General features: G+C 40.9%; 1 protein-coding gene across 2 annotated transcripts in view; it reads right to left on the bottom strand.

The window, feature by feature from the left end:
- Positions 1-21,314, bottom strand: part of CDH22 (cadherin 22) — a 224,914-nt gene that overhangs the window by 29,315 nt on the left and 174,285 nt on the right. For both annotated transcript variants that reach the window (XM_053693516.1, XM_053693525.1), the window contains 2 exons: positions 18,314-18,431; positions 15,660-15,911 (listed from right to left, as the gene is read on the bottom strand). In XM_053693516.1, coding sequence (XP_053549491.1) covers positions 15,660-15,911; positions 18,314-18,431 — 370 coding nt within the window. The remainder of the gene's footprint in view (positions 1-15,659; positions 15,912-18,313; positions 18,432-21,314) is intronic.

Genomic DNA, 21,314 nt, shown 5'->3' with positions numbered 1-21,314 from the left:
GCATAGTTTACAGCTTGATAAATACTCATCAATATAATCCCTTATAATCCCTTCAAGTATCTTCTCCACTATTGATGTCAGACTAACTAGTCTATAGCTTCCTGGATCAGCCCTGTTCCCCTTTTTAAAGAGTGACACCACATCAGCTTTACCCCAGTCCTAGGGTATATGCCTTACTATGAGGATAATGAGTCATGAAAAATTAAGAGTAGAGTTTTGGCTATAACTGTGCTAAATTCCCGTAAAACCCTTGGGTGTATTCCATTTGGAACTGGAGTTTTATTTACCTTAATATTACACAGTTTTTCCTAATATCTTCTAGAGATAACCCAGTTAATGGTATGGGCTTGTATATTCTAGTTTTGTTTCAAAGTATCTCCCATTGGTTCCTCTCTTGTGTATACTGAAAAAAATAACTGGTTTAGTGCCACAGCCTTCTCCCTGTCACTGTTAATTATGCTACCCTCCACACACACTTTAATGTACCTCAGAGATATTGCAGGTTTGGTTCCAGACCACCACAATAAAGCAAATATAGCAATAAAGTGAATCACTCTTTTTTTGTTTTTTTGTTTCCCAGTGCATATAAAATTATATTTACACTATTTTGTAGTCTATTAACTGTGCATATTATTATGTCTAAAAAACAATGTACATACCTTATTTAAAAAATATTTTAATGCTAAAAAATGCTAACCATAATCTGAGCCTTCAGTGAGTCATAATCTTTTTTTCTGGTGGTGTGTATATATGTGTATTAATGTGTGTATATGTGTATATTAATGTGTGTGTATGTGTATATATGTGTATTAATGTGTGTGTATGTGTATATATGTGTATTAATGTGTGTGTATATGTATATATGTGTATTAATGTGTGTATATGTGTATATATGTGTATTAATGTGTGTGTATGTGTATATATGTGTATTAATGTGTGTGTATGTGTATATATGTGTATTAATGTGTGTGTATGTGTATATATGTGTATTAATGTGTGTGTATGTGTATATATGTATATTAATGTGTGTGTATGTGTATATATGTGTATTAATGTGTGTGTGTGTGTATATATGTGTATTAATGTGTGTGTATGTGTATATATGTGTATTAATGTGTGTGTATGTGTATATATGTTGAAAAATGGTTGTGATAGACTTTCTCAACACAGGGTTGCTTCAAACCTTCAATTTGTAAAGTGCAATAAAGCGAAGCTCAATAAAACAAGATATGCCAGTATATTGTCCTTATAAGATTTTTTGTCAATTATGTACTTTAAAAACATTTTAGGGTTTGACTTATAATCCTTTTTAATGAATCTTTCATTTTCAATTTTAGCTAATCAATTGTGTGGGAGGACACATATTCCACCACTATTTTCCTTGTACTAGACATCCAGAAGCTGCATTACACAAAACTAGTATTATCCAGATATAGGCCAGGGCCATGCTGTGCACCCACATGCTAGGCCTCACGCATGGTCACTCCAGTGCTGCCTGCTAGGCTTTGAACCTGTTAATTTATGAATTTGTCACTGTATCCAGGGAGACAACACAAACAAAGCAAAGTGCATTTGATGGCTATATGATGAGTGTGTGACACCATTATTCTACAGTTGAGGATACTGTCAGTAATTGAAGCATACGCATGTACACCTGCTTTTCATTTGCTCATAAGCTGTATACTTACAAGTACAATGTTTACTGTGGATTTAGCCCATTTACAGTAGTTAAATTCAGCAAAAGAAAAAAATTATTTAAACATAAAGGGCCAGATTACAAGTGGAGCACTAAATATCGATTTCGTTAAAGTGGTATTTGTGCTCCACTGAGTAATATCAGTGCACGGTAATGTATTACAAGTTGACAGCAATGCAAACGTGAGCTCGCTTTCGCATTCCTGGGAAGCATGGTGCTCACAAGAGAGCATTTCCATAGGCTTCAATGGGAGCCTCGTTCTGATGCCATCATACATGGCACAGAACCAAAGCGTAGTGAAGGAGGTAAATCGCCCGATGGCAGCAAATTGTAGATATATATGTATATGCTTTTATATATATATTGTTGGGGGTCTTTGTATTTTTTTTAGGTAAAAGAGCTGATTTCTTTAGGGCAATGCCCTACAAAAGGCCATTTTAAGGGCTATTGGTAGTTTATTGTAGGCTAGGTTTTTTTTTTATTTTGGGGGGCTTTTTTATTTTCATAGGGCTATTATATTAGGTGTAATTGTTTTTATTTCGGATAATTTCATTGTTATTTTTTGTAATTTAGTGTTTGTTATTTTTTGTAATTTAGTATTTTTTTTAATGTGCAATTTAGTTTATTTAATTGGTATTTTTTAATTTTAATATAATAGTTGTTAGGTTAATTGATATCTTAAACTTAGGTTTTATTAATTTCACGGTGCGATGTGGGGGGCTGGCGGTTTAGGGGTTGTCATGAGATGCAGGACATATGCAGGACACAGCAATGATGGTACAACTCTATTTTATTACAGAGCATAGCAATACACATCCAGACAGGTTGATTGTACTAAACTAGCTGCGACACAGACACCGGACCTAAGCCCCGCCCCCATGCTAGTGACATCACATCCTGCTATCATCACATCTTCCCCTTTTTCAAAGGCAAAGCATACATTTGCATATATTAAATAACAAGGTACACCAACAGGGTATACAACAACATTTTGTTTTATAACATTATAAAAACAGATAGATTAGAAAACATGAACAAATAAATTACATCCTGACTTGGACATCGGGGTAGACTACCCTAGTCCACAGTGACCATGGGATTATTCTGCCCATACTTCCGGTCACTGTTCTAGCTAAAGTCAGTCCCTGTATCGGGCCGGAAGCCTCACCACTCTTCCGCTTGATGTAACTTTGCATGAACTGTCCTCTGATACAGAAGATGGTGAACAAGAGTCTGCTGGAGGCAAAGATATATCCCCGCTATGATCTTGCTGAGGGGAAGGCACCTCTCTTAGAACAGGAGATCCCACCGGCGGTGGTACTGAGGTATCCGGTTCCAGACTCTCAGGTACAGGCTGAAGATGTCTTCGGTTACGGCGTGTAACCGTCCCTCCCTCTGTAAGGACTGTGTAAGACCTTGGTTCTGGAGAGCGGCCCACTACCGTAGCAGGCGTCTTCCATTTCTTCTCATCATCCAGTTTAATTCTGACACTTTGGCCCGCTTTCAGTTCCTGTAAAGGCCTGACAGAATGTCTCCTGTCGTAGAAGAAACGATAACCCTTTTTGGCCTCTTCATCCCTCCTAAGGACTTCGTCCCGAGGAACAGGGCCAGGCGGCTTGAAGACACCCACTGAGGGTAAAGTGGTGCGAATCTGGCGTCCTAGCATCAGCTGTGCCGGGCTAAACCCGGTGGCTTGAATGGGCGTCGCCCTGTATGACAAGAGGGCTAGGTACGGTTCAGATTGCTTTAGAATGAATTTTGTTGTTTGAACTGCCCTTTCAGCCATTCCGTTGGCCTGCGGATAATGTGGACTTGACGTGGAATGTACAAAATCATATTCCCTGCTGAAAGCACTGAACTCTGTAGAAGCGAACTGCATGCCATTATCACTCACCAGCTCCATTGGAATGCCCCAGCGGGCGAACAAGCTCTTCAGGCGAATGATAACGGCCTGACTTGTGATATCATTCAGGGGTGCTATTTCCAAATACCTGGAATAGTAGTCGATAACAACAAGAAACTTTTTCCCGTGCAGTTCGCACAAATCAGCAGCTATTTTCTGCCACGGCCCCGCAGGCAGCGGAGTAGACATTAAGGGCTCCCTTCTCTGAGTAGGCCGGCGTTCCCGGCAAAAGGCACATTTAGACACGTGATTTGCAATGTCGGAGCTGATCCCAGGCCACCACACAGCTGTAGCTGCTCTTTCTCTGCACTTTGTAATGCCTAAGTGGCCATCGTGAATCCTGTTTAACATCTCCTTCCTCATGCTGACAGGAATTACAATACGGTCTTGGAACAGCACCAACCCCTCCAGCTCCGTGAGCTGTGACCTCTCTGGCTGGTAAGCATTTAAAGACATCCAGGCTGCCCGGCTCTCGGGCCAGCCATCTCTTATGTACCTTATAACTTCTTGCAGATCTGTGTCCAAATATGTCTCTTTCTTTATCTCTTCCAGTTTCCTTGAAGAAATGGACTTAGAGGCCAGAACTGAATCAACATACACTTTTACATCCGACTCTGTGGAGGATTCTTCAGCAGCAGCCAGCGGGAGCCTGGACAGTGTATCTGCCACAACCAGCTGCTTCCCCGGCACATGCACTGCCTGAACATTGAACCTGAGTAGTCTCATTAAAAGTCTCTGGCATCTCAAGGGTGTTTTGTCGATGTCATAAGAATTGATAAGAGGGACTAGCGGTTTGTGGTCAGTTTCCAGACTAAATTTCTCCAAACCCACTAGATAACGCTGAAAGCGCTCACAGGCCCAAACTGCAGCCAGGCACTCTTTCTCAATTTGAGCGTATTTTGACTCCGCAGCCGTCAGTGTGCGGGAACAGTAGGCGATGGGCTGTAGTTTGTTGTCATTCAGCTGCAGGAGTGCAGCCCCCAACCCATAACTGCTTGCATCGGCACTAACCACAGTCTTTTTTGAAGGGTCGTAGAACCCCAGCACTGGGGCAGACCCCAGCAGGGACTTAGCATGCAGGAACGCTTTTTCTTGTGAGGGTCCCCAGACCCAGGCAACATCTTTCTTAAGCAACTCTGTGATAGGGTGCAAAACTGTAGATAAATCCGGAAGAAACTTGCCCACGTAATTTACAAGGCCCAATATCTGTCTCAGCTCATGTACATCAGAAGGGCTTTTCATCTGTTCGATAGCCCGAATTTTCTCGGGGTCCGGCTTGATGCCATCCCCGTTGATGATATGCCCAAAGTAGCATGATTCAGTTTTCCTAAAATGACATTTTTCTTTATTCAGCTTCAGCCCAGACTCTTTGATAGCCTGCAGCACACAACTCAAACGCTGATCATGCTCCTCCACTGTAGACCCATACACTAGAATGTCGTCCATGACGACTGCTGTGCCCACGTGGCCACTCAGGAGAGAACTCATTTCCCTCTGAAAGATCTCAGGAGCGGAGGATATCCCAAAGGGAAGTCTGCAGAAACAGAACCGACCTACCGGAGTGATAAAGGTAGTCAGTTTGCGGCACTTTGGATCCAGGGGGATCTGCCAAAAGCCGCTAGAAGCGTCTAATGTGGAAAAGAACTTCGCCCCAGCCAACTTCGGGGCTATATCTTCCAATGTCGGCAGCACAAATCTCTCCCTCTTCACTGCCTCATTCAACCTTTTCAGGTCCACACAGATGCGCACCTTTCCGTTTTTCTTTGCAACTGGAACAATGGGGGCACACCAATCAGTTGCTTCAACAACCTCTTCAATAACCCCCATAGACTTCATGCGCATGAGCTCTTTCTCCACTTGAGGCATGAGCGGGAACGGAATTCTACGAGGAGTAGAAATACTATACGGGACTGCGTCACTTTTAAGTGCTATACAGACAGGTTTGCAGCTCAGTAGGCCCAACTCGCCAAACATATCTTCAGAGATCTCATTCACTCTGGCCACGAGGCCCAAGTCACAGGCTGCTTTTCTGCTCAATAAACTGTTAACACACTGACCTCGGATCACATGCACCCACATGGTGAACTTCCTTTGTTTGTACTCACAGCTGGCAAGAAATTTCCCCACACAATCAATGCGGCCACCAGGACTATGAACATTTGTAGTAACCTTCGCCAGCTGGGGCTGTCGAGGCAGTTTCATAAATTCAGCAAAAGACATTACAGTGATATCAGCTCCTGTGTCAATCTTAAAATCAACATTGGCTCCCATTACAGTAAAGGTAACTTTCCAATCTTCCTCTGAGCTTGTCCGTTCCACAACAGACCCCACAAAAGACACTTCCTGACCCTCCTGGTCACTGTCCACCTGCATCTCCTTAATGTATTCAGTTTTACACACCACTTCAAAATGGCCTATTCTGTTACATTTTCTGCATCTTTTATCTCTGGCCGGGCATATAGCACTCTGATCATGAGCCCGGTAGCACCGTGTGCATCGGCCATGTTGCCCCCATCCACTTCTAGGCCTTTCCAGTACTTTAGATCTACCGCTCACACTGTGCCTTTCACTAGTAATTTTCCTAGACTGTTGCACTTCATCCACAATACTCTCAGACCTCAGATCAGCACTTTGCTTTTTCACCAGTTCACTCTGGCGGGCCATCCTAATAGCCCCGTCTAATGTTAAATCAGGCTCTAACTGCAGCTTCAGGGAGACTTCAGCATCTGCAATTCCAATAACTATTCTGTCTCTGATTTGCTCTTCTTTAGCAACACCAAACTCACAGAATTCATCTAATTCATACAGGCTGCGCACAAATGACTCCACAGATTCTCCCACACGCTGATTACGTTTGTGAAAACAAGCTCTCTCATGAATCACATTTCTTTTGGGCACAAAGTGGGCACTGAGTTTATCCATAACTATATCAAAGTTAACTTCTTCCCCTTCTTGGAAAGTAAAAGCATTGAACACTGGCTCTACATCTTTCCCCATAGAGTATAAGAGAGAATTAACTTGTACTTCACCACTCTCCTTGTTCAGTTTGGATGCAATCCTGAAGCGCTGAAACCGCTGACGCCATGTGGGCCAAGCTGCAGGCTGAGAAAAGTCAAAAGGCTCAGGTGGGGTAAACTTTGACATCGTTATCATCAGAAACAGAAGCGTAGTCCAGAACTTCTGACACCATGTCATGAGATGCAGGACATATGCAGGACACAGCAATGATGGTACAACTCTATTTTATTACAGAGCATAGCAATACACATCCAGACAGGTTGATTGTACTAAACTAACTGCGACACAGACACCGGACCTAAGCCCCGCCCCCATGCTAGTGACATCACATCCTGCTATCATCACAGGGGTTAATAGGTTTATTTAGGGGCAGTGATGTGGGAGGCCAGAGGTTTAGGAGTTAATAACTTTATTTAGTGGTGGCGATGTCGGGGAACTGCGGAAAAGGGATTAATAACTTTTATTAGTGGCGGCGATGTCGGGAGCGGCAGATTAGAGGTTAATAACTTTATTATAGTGTTTGCAATGCAGGAGGGCGTCGGAATAGGGGTTAATAGGTAGTTTATGGGTGTTATGAATTTTGTGTAACAGTTTTGTTGCGCAAAACTCATAACTATTGGTCTCAGGTAGTGGAATGGATCGTGTCGGTATAGGCTGAAACGCAAGCATTTTAGTCTCACCGCACAACCTGTAATACCAGCGCTATGGAAATCCCACGCAAAAAAAGTCATTTTTTTGTGTGCGGGATTGACGTTGGGTTACAGGCTAAAATGCTTGCGGTATACCTATACTGCGTTACGGTTTTTACACTGAAATGGACATTTTTTCAGCATTAAAACCGTAACGCAAAACTTGTAATCTAGGTGAATCTTCTCTGCCTGTGTCTTTGGTTTGGTTTTTGTATCTAAAATACAAATAATGGATTATATTTATTTAAAACAACAAATATTACCTTTCTGATTACAGTATTGTACTATCTTTCTGAGTGTACTATGTATACAGAAGTATTAAAATGATAGAAAACGTTTAGTTATATTTAAAAGCTGTATAATGCCATGTAACTATTGCCTTAATGACATAACATATTGTTGTTTACATTTGGTTCCATCCACCCTTTAAACTGTCCCATCTTACAGATGCAAATATTCCAAAAATCCAAACTATTCAGATATCCAAACCTTTTGCTTTCCCAAGTAGTTTGGATAAAGAGTTTTCTACCTGTACTCAGGGCCGGCACTAGCCATTGAGGGGCCCAAGGCAGGATGACAAAATGGGGCCCCCTTTCTCCCCGCCCCCAACCCACCCAATCTCCGCCCACAGCCCGCCCAATCTCTGTCCCCAACCCCACCCAATCTCTGCCCCCAACCCTGCCCCATCTCCGCCCCCAGCTTTTAAAATTAAAAAAAAAGAAGAAAAATCATTTAAGGTAATGCACAACATTTTATATATATAAAAAAACATAAATCTACTAATGTGGAGCACTATAACATTGTATATATTGCAATATACAATGTTATATATATGTTTATGTATATAATGAAGAATTATGCTGACAAATAGGAACAGTTGAGTTGAACAGTTGAGTTGAACACATACACACAACACCCCCCCACACACACACACAACACCCCCACCCCACACACACCCCCACACACACAGCCCACACACCCCCACACACAGCCCCCCCACACACACACACAGCCAACACACACAGCCCACATACACACACAGCCCACACACACAATAAAATAAATTATGCCCCCAGCAATAAAATTAAGCCCCCAGCCCCCTGCAATAAAATGATGCCACAGCCCCACTGCAATAAAATGATGCCCCAGCCCCACAGTCTGCAATAAATGATGCCCCCAGCCGCACTGCAATAAATGATGCCCCCAGCAATAAAATGAAGCCCTCCTGCAATAAAAATGATGCCCAGTCCCCCTGTAATAAAATGATGCCCCCTGCAATAAAAATATGCCCCCAGCCCCCCCCCCTGCAAAAAATGATGCCCCCAGCACAAAAATGATGCCCCAGCAATAAAATTATGCCCCATCTCCGCTGCAATAAAATCATGCCCCCCTGCAATAAAATGATGCCCCCAACAAAAATATGATGCCCCCAGCAATAAAATTATGTCCCCAGCCCCCAGCAATAAAATGAATCCCCCTGCAATAAAATGATGCCCCAGACCCCTTCAATTGCCCCCAGCCCTCTGCAATAAAATGAAGCCCCCAGCAATAAAATGAAGCCCCCCTGCAATAAAAGGAAGCCCAGTTTCCCTGCAGCCCCCAGCCACCCTGCAAAAAATGATGCCCCCTGCCCAAAAATGATGCCCCTGCAAAAAAAGATGCCCCAGTCCCCTGCAATAAATGATTCCCCCAGCCCCACTGCAATGATGCCCAAACAATAAAATTAAGCCCCCAGCCCCCCTGCAATAAAATTATGCCCAATCCCCTACAATAAAATGATGCCATATGCCCACTGCAATAAAATGATGCCCCCTCCCCACTGCAATAAATGATGCCCCCAACAATAAAATGAAGCCCTTTGCAATAAAATGATGCCCAGTCCCCTGTAATAAAATGATGTCCCCTGCAATAAAATGATACTCCCAGCCCCCTGCAAAAAATGATGCCCCAGCAATAAAATTATGCCCCAGCTCCCATGCAATAAAATGATGCCCCAACAAAAATATGTTGCTCCAAGCCCCCCTGCAATAAAATGAAGCCGCCAACCCCTGCAATAAAATGATGCCCCAGCCCCACTGCAATAAATGATGCCCCCAGCTCCACTGCAATAAATGATGCCCCAGCAATAAAATTATGCCCCCAACAAAAATATGATGCCCCCAGACCCCCTGCAATAAAATGAAGACCCCAGCCCCCTGCAATAAAATGATGCCTCAGCCCCACTGCAATAAATGATGCCCCCAGCCCCACTGCAATAAATGATGCCCCCAGCAATAAAATGATGCCCAGTTCCCCTGTAAAAAAATGATGCCCCCAGCCCCATGCAAAAAATGATGCCCCAGCTCCCCTGCAATAAAATGATGCCCCCAGCCAGCCCCTGCAATAAAATGATGCCCCAGCTCCCCTGAAATAAAATGATGCCCACAGCCCCTGAAATAAAATGATGCCCCCAGCCCCCTGCAATAAATGATGCCCCCAGCAATAAAATGATGCCCCAGCCCCACTGCAATAAATGATTCCCCCAGCCCCACTGCAATAAATGATGCCCCAGCAATAAAATTAACCCTACCTGCAATAAAATGATGCCCAGTCCCCCCGTAATAAAATGATGCCCCCTGCAATAAAATTATGCCCCCAGCCCCCCTGCAAAAAAAGATGCCCCCAGCAATACAATTATGCCCTAGCTCTCCTGCAAAAATATTATGCCCCCAGCCCCCCTGCAATAAATAATGCCCCCAGCAATAAAATGAAGACCCCAGCCCCCCCTGCAATAAAATGATGCCCCAGCCCCACTGCAATAAATGATGTCCCCAGCTCCACTGCAATAAATGATGCCCCCAGCAATAAACTGAAGCCCCCAGCAATAAAATGATGCCCCTGCAATAAAACTATGCCCCTAGCCCCCTGCAATAAAATGATGCCCCCAGCAATACAATTATGTCCCAGCTCCCCTGCAATAAAATGACGCGCCTGCAATAAAATGATGCCCCCAACAAAAACTATGATGCACCTAGACCCCCTGTAATAAAATGAAGACCCCAGCCCCACTGCAATAAATGATGCCCCCAGCCCCACTGCAAAAACTGATGCCCCCAGCAATAAAATGATGCCCAGTTCCCCTGTAAAAAAATGATGCCCCCAGCCCCCTGCTAAAAAATTATGCCCCAGCAATAAAATTATGCCCCAGTTCCCCTGCAATAAAATGATGCCCCCAGCCAGCACCTGCAATAAAAGGATGCCCCAGCCCCTGTAATAAAATGATGCCCCCAGCCCCCTGCAAAAAAATTATGCCCCAGCAATAAAATGAAGACCCCAGCCCCACTGCAATAAATGATGCCCCCAGCCCCACTGCAAAAACTGATGCCCCCAGCAATAAAATGATGCCCAGTTCCCCTGTAAAAAATGATGCCCCCAGCCCCCTGCTAAAAAATTATGCCCCAGCAATAAAATGATGCCCCAGTTCCCCTGCAATAAAATGATGCCCCCAGCCAGCACCTGCAATAAAATGATGCCCCCAGCCTGTGTAATAAAATGATGCCCCCAACAAAAAGATGATGCCCCAAGTCCCCCTGCAATAAATGATGCCCTCAGCAATAAAATGAAGCCCCAGCCCCCCTGCAATAAAATGATGCCCCAGCCCCAATGCAATAAAATGATGCCCCCCTGCAATAAAATGATGCCCCAGTCCCCCTGCAATAAAATGAAGCCCCCTGCAATAAAATTATGCCCAGTCCCCCTGTAATAAAATGATGCCCCCTGCAAAAAAATGATGCCCCCAGCAATACAATTATGCCCTAGCTCCCCTGAAATAAAATGATGCCCCTGCAATAATATGATGCCAACAAAAATATGATTCCCCCAGCCCCCTGCAATAAATGATGCCCCAGCCCCACTGCAATAAATGATGCCCCCAGCAATAAAATGAAGTCCCCCAGCAATAAAATGATGCCCCTGCAATAAATTTATGCCCCTAGACCCCTTGCAAAAAAATGATGCCCCCAGCAATACAATTATCTCCCAGCTCCCCTGCAATAAAATGATGCACCTACAATAAAATGATGCCCCCAACAAAAATATGATGCCCCCAGACCCCCTGCAATAAAATGAAGACCCCAGTCCCCCTGCAATAAAATGATGCCCCAGCCCCACTGCAATAAATGATGCCCCCAGCACCACTGCAATAAATGATGCCCCAGCCCCACTGCAATAAATGATGCCCTCAGCCCCTCTGCAATAAATGATGCCCCCAGCAATAAAATGATGCCCAGTTCCCCTGTAAAAAATGATGCCCCCGCCCCCTGCAAAAAAATGATGCCCCAGCTCCCCTGCAATAAAATGATGCCCCCAGCCAGCCCCTGCAATAAAATGATGCCCCAGCTCCCCTGCAATAAAATGATCCCCCCAACAAAAAGATGATGCCCCAAGCCCCCTGCAATAAATGATGCCCCAGCAACAAAATGAAGCCCCAGGCCCCCTGCAATAAAATGATGCCCCAGCCCCACTGCAATAAATGATGCCCCCAGCAATAAAATTAAGCCTACCTGCAAAAAAATGATGCCCAGTCCCCCTGTAATAAAATGATGCCCCTTCAATAAAATTATGCCCCCAGCCCCCCCTGCAATAAAGTAATCTCTGGAAAAGACCATGGGGGCCTATCTATCAAGCTCCGAATGGAGCTTGAGGTCTTGTGTGTCTGGCGAGCCTGAATCAAGGGGGCTGCGTTACAGAGCTTTTACACTCCTTTATTGCAGGTGTTAGACTTTTTTTCAGCTGTCTCTCCCCATTGATGTCTATGGGGAAATTGTGCACAAGCACGTAAAACCAGCTCACCGCAGCTCACCACAGAGCTGGTATTGGTGTGCGGTATGGAGCTCAATTTTGCTTTACGCTGCAATATTGCCTGATAACGCCGGGTTTTTTTAAACCTGTAATACCAGCGCTGTAGGGAGGTGAGTGGTGACAATAACTTGTTATTACCGAGCAGCTCTTACCTCAAAACTTGTAATCTAGCCGAATCTATGTTCCTGAGCAATGCATTTGCCCAAATTTATTAAAACCCTTTTGTAAAACTAATATCTTGCAAAAATAAATCCTCACTGCTGTCCTGCAGCTTTAAAATTTGCACAATTCAAATAGATTTGTACCCACCTCTAGTCACAGCTGTAAATTGCAATTGTCTGTCCATTATAATCAATGGAGCAGCATCTATTTTGTAACTGTCCACATCTCTGCACAGTGAGGGATGCCAACATCACAAAAACGCCTTCAAAAGGCTACAGAACAAACTAATTAAAACAGAAAAAAATTAAAAACGGCTGCTTTACTAAAGCAAAACACGACAGTGAGAGGCAAAAGGGTTTTTATGAATTCTCTATGTTTGGTGTTAGTGTAGATGACAAATCACAACAAACACTCACCCAGCATGCCCCAAAACACCCACAGCTATCCCAAGGTCTTTCTTTCTATCCAATGACACTATTTTCCCATAACAAAACAGTCATGAATATTTTATAGGAATAGAAGAAAATAGAGGGGCGCCTCATGTGTAGGATCAACAGATATAAAAATCAGTAATAACAGTAGTAGAGCCAAATGGATACTCACACACTTCACAAGCACACCAATGTGCTGGTAGTAGCAGGCTGCAGATTCAAATAGGTGTGGCAGCTCACCTCTCAGGTAGTACTGTGATGCTGAAGATGTTATTAGAGACACAGAGAAAAAAAAGCACTACATGTGCTGTGTCTCCTTTTCCATCTCCAGCATCACAGTACTACCTGAGAGGTGAGCTGCCACACCTATTTGAATCTGCAGCCTGCTACTAATAGCACATTGGTGTGCTTGTGAAGTGTGTGAGTATCCATTTGGCTCTACTACTGTTATTACTGATTTTTATATCTGTTGATCCTACACATGAGGCGCCCCTCTATTTTCTTCTATTCCTCATAGTAATACCCGGACCAGTCGGCGAGGAGGAGGCAGCCACCACAGGGCTTTTCCACTTGGTTTTGAAAAGGACTTATTTTTGCCTTGATTTTGAATTTAGATTTAGATTTCTCTCATTTAGAGAGGATTTTATTTTGTTGTATTTTATTTGTATTTTATTTTTTAAACATAATTACTAATCTGTATTTTTTAAAAGAGTATATAGATTAACATTATTATCTGTATTATCACTAGCGCCCCCTTTCTTTGCTGTAAGGCTATATATACACATGAATATTTTATACATACATTTATAATAACCATGATTCATGCATGTTTACAAAGTAGTTGCAGCTATATTTATGTTTTTACACTTAGCAAGATGTCTTGTTTCATGTACAAGATTTTAGGTCCAGATTGAAAGAGGAACGCTAATTAACGGTCCTGCTCAAAAGTTAACTGCGCTAGAAGTGCTATGCTCGTTGGGTTGCACTTGTATTATGAGTTGAAAGTGTTTTCGCTCGCACACTAACACAACGAGCGCAAAAAGACGAAAATACAATATTGAGTGCAAGTTCACGTATTCCCCATAGAGGTGAATAAAAAAAAAAAGTGGAAAAAAAAAATCTGGAAAGCACTTTACCCTCACGCAAACCAGATTGCATATTCTCATGTTCTGCACATAGCAGAATATGTTCTATTTATACAGAAATACATATTTCTATATATCTGATGGTTTTTGGTACAACATATATTTATACCTATATATATATATATATATATATATATATATATATATATATATATATAATTACATATAGGTATAGATCTGTACAGATTTATATAGCAATGTCTATTTAGAAATACATAGAACATATTCTGCTATGTGCAGGACATTGGAATGTGAAATATTTACAGTAAATACATAGATAAAACCTTTATTAAATATGAATATTGCATCTACTTGCCAGCAAAGAGCTCCAATGCACTTATATATATATATATATATATATATATATATATATATATATATATATATATATATGTGTGTGTCTCATGTGTGTACATACGTATTTATGTGTTTGTGTATATATGTCTGTAAAATACATATTTACACATATAAATTCATATGTATGCATATATATATATATATATATATATATATATATATATATATATACACACACAAACATACATATACATCTTTACACATGTATATCTATGTATCTCTATGTTAAAGCCCTTTGTCTGCCTTTTTTTTTAACACCGGCTGTGACCTGATATCTTTGAGCCCTTATAATTTTTTGTGCGATATATATATTTTTTGTTATTATTAGTGTAACTATATTTTGTAATGTATTTTTTATGTGTTTTGTGCAACTTTTTAGTTTGCGAAACAGTTAACCAGAGCTCGGAGGACGAAGACGCGGTAATCATTGTAGCGTAAATTAGGATTGCGTTCAAGTGATCGTGTTTACATTTAACTCGTAATACCAGTGGTAAGCTTGACGAACGCAAACACCCTCAATAAAACCCTTAACGCTGCTCAAATGTTTGCGCTTCATTCGTTATCTGGGCCTTTATGTATAGGACACCTCATGCTAAACTATGCATGTTAATGGAAGGAATGCCCATTAACAAATCTATGGATAATACAGGCGAAGCAATGCTCAATGAATTTTAAACATGAGCACCTATGAATTGAGGACAATGTCTGTACTCACACAAGGATATGCTTAGTATCTGGCCAGTCTCCAGTCCATGATGAGACGCATTAGATAACCATGGCTTTCTTTTTTGCTTTAAATGTGGAGGATATGGATAATTTTACATCATCAACGTAAATGTGATTCACTAACCCAAAGAAGAAACTGAAATAGGGACCATAGGTTACTCTCTAAATAATCTCTCCTTTCTCAATCTTTTTTCAAATACCGTTTATATTGATATATTCACGGTAGTACAGAGAGTAGATTTTCACAATTTTTCCTTTTCATAGGTTTTAAACTCCCTTATCCTTCTTATCTGTTATTGTTCACCCTACCCCTTTCAACCATTAATCATTCTCATCCATACCTTAAGCCCTCTTAATTTTACATACTGCCCCTCTCTACTCTTACTGTCTCTACTTTATCCCCTACACACACGCTCACATCACTGAGGGCCTAACTGAATCAAGCTAAATGTCTCATTTCCCCTCCCAGCCTTCCTTTCCCAATTGCTGTTTTAGTACAGGGGTTAAGTTAATGTATCAGACTGTTGTCTTAGCAATACTAGAAAGTACAAAAAACTAGGAATTAGAGACACTAAAAAAATACAGGAATCATAAAAATAGGATACAGAAGTCATGAGTGGGCAAAAAGAGAGAAAAGTATGCTGAAAACAAGGTAATCTGGAGCAAGGTCAGCAGTTACATCTAAAAACTCACCGACAAGAATGAGGACACACACCAGAAGAGCTATTAGTGCCCCGGGGCTCAGGCTGCCGGCCATCACATAGGCAGTGGTGTTACAAGACTGTACAGCTCCTGAGCTGTCACATCCACATACTCGAATGGTCAGGGTCCCTGTGCTGCTCAAAGCAGGGGTCCCACCATCCACAACCAGAATTGGAAGAATGAACATGTCCTGCTCCCTCCTGTCAAACGGCAGTCTGTGGGTATGCACTGACGCCGTGTCATCTGCATGTGGAATAAAAAACAAGTGTTATTTGCTGCTCTATGGTTATCTGTGGACAGGTTCAACAGAAAAGATAATGAGATAAGATGGAAAGGTTTATGAAATCCACAATGTCATGTTAGATAAGTTTGCATCTTTCACTGCATTTTGTACATATCTGTCGGAGCTGCAAGAAACTCCTTTTTCAGCATAGATAGTGTAATGGTCCATTTGCCTTGGATCTAACAGTGATAGCTGCTCTTCTGGCAGAACCTAATTCATATGTCACAGCTTTGCTCTTCTGAGTCTGCATTTAGAACTGAGATACTATTTGAAAATGCCCTATATAAAAATAGTATTTGCACAAGCACATTCTTATTTGATGTCAAATAATTCTTTAAGGAATACTGTAGCCTTAAAACAATTCAGAGTGACATATTGTACCCACAATGGTATCCTCATCATTTAACAAAGCACTTTTTGGCTCTAAGGTCAGATACAGAAATGCCCCCTATGTATGCTGACACAGCTGACCTACATCAACATCAGTTTCTGTGGAGAGCTAAAACCACTAGCTAGGAGCATGCACACAGCCAATTAGAATGCAAAAGGGAGGAGATACAGGTTCATGCTCTATATTAGTCTAATGTCATACTGATGTCTACGTATTTTAAAGAATGCTTCTTTTTAAAATGTCTATGGTGCAGTTAAATCTCTTCTGCATCAATATGATTTATTTATTTCATAAGGTGGTGGAAGTCTATGAACCATTACTCCTGGGATGGACTCTCACTATCATGAAAGAAATTAATTTATCACGTAAGCATACAATTTTTTTTTATAAATTACTACACTGCCTCACAACCAATCTTTATAGGCTAGAATTAATAGCTTATTTTATCAATCTCTTTTGTAAATGCAAGATAAATACATACATTGGAAGATAATGATACATAAAGAGATCTGATGGAGAAAACAAGAGCACAGGGAGACCTGTATAGAGTGGAACCAAAAATAAATTAAAAATAAATAATGCAAGTATGGTGTTGGAGGTAAGCATGAAGAGATTTGATGGGTAACAGCTGGTATAGTGAGATACCATGCAGATATGATAGATGCAAGAAAGTGAAGTGAGATTATCACATGCAGAGAGACTGCAGTAAAGAACTTGAATGAATCCCATGTACATCACCCAACTCAAGGACAGGTCCCTCCAGGGTTGTATGAGTGTGAGTCTGACCGGCAGCAGCAAGACTTCCGATGACAGCAAGACCCTAATATTTATGCATGCGCCATTGTGGCATGCAGAAATAGCTCAGTCTTGCCACTGTCACCGAGACATGAGCTCTTACAGCCCTGGATACACTATAGAGGGCTGAAGTACAAGATATGTTGACTGTCATGAAGGGGTTAAATAGGCTGGTGAAACACTGATGGCAAATACAATAGTAAGACAATTAAAAAGAAAGATGCCGACCAAACAGATAATGCATGAGGTGAAGACAAGCAGGTATTGGAACTGCCAATCAAGAGCTAACTGATTAGAGAAAGCTAACCAGGGAGGAACACATTTGGCCATGCCATGTGCTGTGAATGGCTAGAAGGGATCATACAATATAATATGGAAGGGTAGGTAAATTCATGTATGTTACATTAAGGGGGGTCACATAGCAAGTAATAATTTGGACAGTTCCAAGTAATTTTATGTAAATGGTGGAAATAAGATTAATTTCTAAATGGGATTCATGTTACTGTGGCTTAGACTCACTAAGAATTGAGAAGGCTCTCCAGTAAGATCAATCTTTTCAATATCCATTATCTTATGTCTAATGGCTTAGGAAATGTGCTCTACAGAATAACATATAAACTAGAGAGTTAATTTCTGCACAGAGGACAACTTTAGTAAATGCAAGTCAGATGAGATGGGAGTCAGTGACAAGTACTGTGAGCTTATTGAGATTTTATGGCTTTGCTATATTATTGCAAGGTTGGTATATGGGATGAGAAAATTATAATGTCAAGTGGCTAAATACTAAAAACTGTACAAAAAAATGTTATGCAATTGCATGGGATGGTTAAATGATATAAAGAGGCTGATGAAAGAACCTTATAGTATTTCCTGACTATAAAAGAAAAGAGCCTATCAAGTGTCTGAAAGGAGAAGAAGCAGTATTCTGAGATTGGGTGACTGGTGTGAGATCACATATGGTATGGTTAATCTGGGCATATGTAATGCCCAGTGAATAGCAGGCTTATGAGGTATTGAGTGCAGAATGGCATGTGGCAGGTTCAGGGTTATATGCTACTGAGTGACTGGGGAAGAAAAGGAAGATCTTGTAATGTCAGGTGATCATGATGTGGTCTTGGTGACTTAGAGGTTTGTGAAGTTCCATGTGATGCCAGGTGACCGATTATGGGGGCTCACCCTTGATATTGAGCAAAGTGAAGTGATGCTCCGCACTGGACTCGGGTGCAAGTCTGAAGTAGAATCGATGTCCCCCCATTGGCTCATCTCGATCCACAACACTGATTGTCTGAATCAACTACAGCAGAGAGGGGAGGGGCACATGTGTTTAATTTGTGTGTGTCTGGGGGTATTTGTCTTAAAAATACTCAAACATTGTGGCCTGCCATTTAACACAGCTTCATAGTCTGCTGTGTACAAGTATTTCTTTATAGTTCTATATCACATATTCTACATTTGTATCCTAAAAAATGGAAGCCTGGCCTTATCATCTATCTTCATTGTGAAGCCACACGTATTGAATGTCTCACTTCTACAGAACAGCTCCTGTTTTGTTTGGAGCAGAGTGGTCTTTCTTACTTTCGTAGATGGTCAATCTCTATGGGAGATCTGAACAAGCCTCTCTCACACCTGTGCCTGGTATGGAGAAATGTCAGGCAGAGGAAAGACAGTCTGTGGATTCATAGCATAATCAAAACTTAATGTGTTCCTTAAATGCATAGTTTTACATTTCCAAGCATTTCATCCCATTAAGGACCAGATTACAGGTGGCACGCTAAATATTTTTTTCCGCTTTCGCGCTAACACCACTAGAATTAAACTTATAACATGGGCGTATTCTTGCATGTATTACAAGTTGAAAGTAAAAAGTTAGCGTATGAGCGAAACCCAATGTACGCTAACCTACACTTATTGTGTTAGACCTATAGCGCTAAACCTGGTGGTTATGAATGTTTCACATTCCAAAGTTTTTCACATAGAAGAAAATGTTTTTTTTTATTTTTAAATATTTATATATATATATATATATATATATATATATATATATATATATATATATATATACAGGTATAGATATATACATATTTTTTATTTTATATAATATGTTATATTATATATGTTACATTATATTTACATTGAAAGAAAGTAAAGCATAAAAAAAATATTAGAATTCAATAAATATTAAAGGGACAGTCTACTCAAAATTAAACTGTCATGATTCAGATAGGGCATGCAATTTTAAATAACTTGCCAATTGACTTATATAATCAAATTTGTTGTGTTCTCTTGGTATTCTTTGTTGAAAGCTAAACCTAGGTAGGCTCATATGTTAATTCCTAAGCCCTTGAAGACTGCCTCTTATCTCAGGGCATTTTGACAGTTGTTCACAGCTAGAGAGCGCTAGTTCATGTGTGCCATATATAAGTCAAAAATGATTGGCTAAAATGCAAGTCTGCCAAAAGAACTGAAATAAGGGTCAGTCTGCAGTGGCTTAGATACAAGGTAATCACAGAGGTAAAAAGTGTATTAATATAAGAGTGTTGGTTATGCAAAACTTGGTGGAATGAGTAATAAATGGATTATCTATCATTTCAAACAATAAATCTGATCTGGAGTAGACTGTCCCTTTAATTTTCATGTTTAAATGTATTTGTCTGGGAAGGGCTCCAACGTGTATATGTCACCCTAGACATATACAAAACACGGAAGGGGACTGCACTCTCAGACTGGACTGGGCACACATCCCATGACCCTGCAACATGCTCAGCCCTGGGTGCTAATAGCACTCTGAGGAAGCTGTGCTGTCTCCAGAGTCACAGGCAATTAACCCCAGACAAGTATGGGTGCAAGGCCCATAGGGAAAATGACCAAATAAGTTAATACAACACACAGAGAAAGTCCAGCACTCGCTTACAAGCTCTCAGCTAAGGTTAAAAGCAAAACTGTAAGAGTTAGTTACCGTATCTGGCCAAATGGGACAAGCCCAGGTACCATGTCAAGGTCTCTTCCAAAACCTGGGTCCAGAGTACAATTTTGGAAGAGACCTTGATGTGGTACCTGGGCTTGTCCCATTTGGCCAGATGCGGTAACTAACTCTTCCAGTTTTGCTTTTAATCTTAGATGAGAGCTTGTAAGTGAATGCTGGACGTTCTCTGTGTCTTGTATTAATTTATTTTGTAATTTTCCCTATGGGCCTTGCACCCAGACTTGTCTGGGGTTAACTGTCTGTTACTCTGGAGACAGCACAGCTTCCTGAGAGTGCTATTAGCACCAAGGGCTGAGCATGTTTCAGGGTCATGGGATGTGTACCCAGTCCAGTCTGAGAGTGCAGTCCCCTTCCGTGTTTTGTATATATACGTATATATATATATATATATATATATATATATATATATATACAGTATATATATATATATATATATATATATATATACAGTATATATATATATATATATATATATATATATATATAAATATATAGTGTGTATATATATATATATATATATATATATATATATATACATATATACATAACTACACATGTATCTCTATACAGACACACACATATATATAATTAGGTGGCCCTTGTTTTACAACGGTTCAATTTACACCGTTTCAGAATAACAACCTTTTTTTCCAGTCATCTGACTGCTATTGAAAAGCATTGAGAAGCAGTGCATTTATTAAAATAGCCTTAGGTGGAGCTGTCCGCTTGTGTTGCAGCAAAGCCAAGCAAGCTGAAATTAATCAGTTTAACCAGACCTGAGCTATCGAGCAGATTTCAAAGGAACAAGATCTTCCTGTCTATAAATCAGTCCAGATTGGAATGCATAGAAAGAACTGTTTGCAGAAAAATGCAAGTGAAGTCTGTGTTGTGTGATTATTTTATTAGGTTTATAATGCTGTTTAGCAAATGTTTTTGTTCATTTAACTTAGTTTAATTATATATTCTGTGTTGTGTGATTATTTTATTAGGTTTATAATGCTGTTTAGCATTTAAATTCTTCATTTCAAAGCTTTAAAAATAATGTATTAGGTGTTATTATGACAATTTTGAGAGGGGCCTGGAACCTATCTCCCACACTTCCCATTGACTTACATTATAAACTGGGTTTCAATTTACAACGGTTTCGATTTACAACCATTCCTTCTGGAACCTAACCCCGGCGTAAACTGAGGG

This window comes from Bombina bombina, chromosome 1, assembly GCF_027579735.1.
Source record: "Bombina bombina isolate aBomBom1 chromosome 1, aBomBom1.pri, whole genome shotgun sequence".
Classification (NCBI taxonomy): Eukaryota; Metazoa; Chordata; class Amphibia; order Anura; family Bombinatoridae; genus Bombina; species Bombina bombina.
Note: the sequence above shows the minus strand (reverse complement) of the source record. Positions and strands in the feature narration are given on the sequence as shown.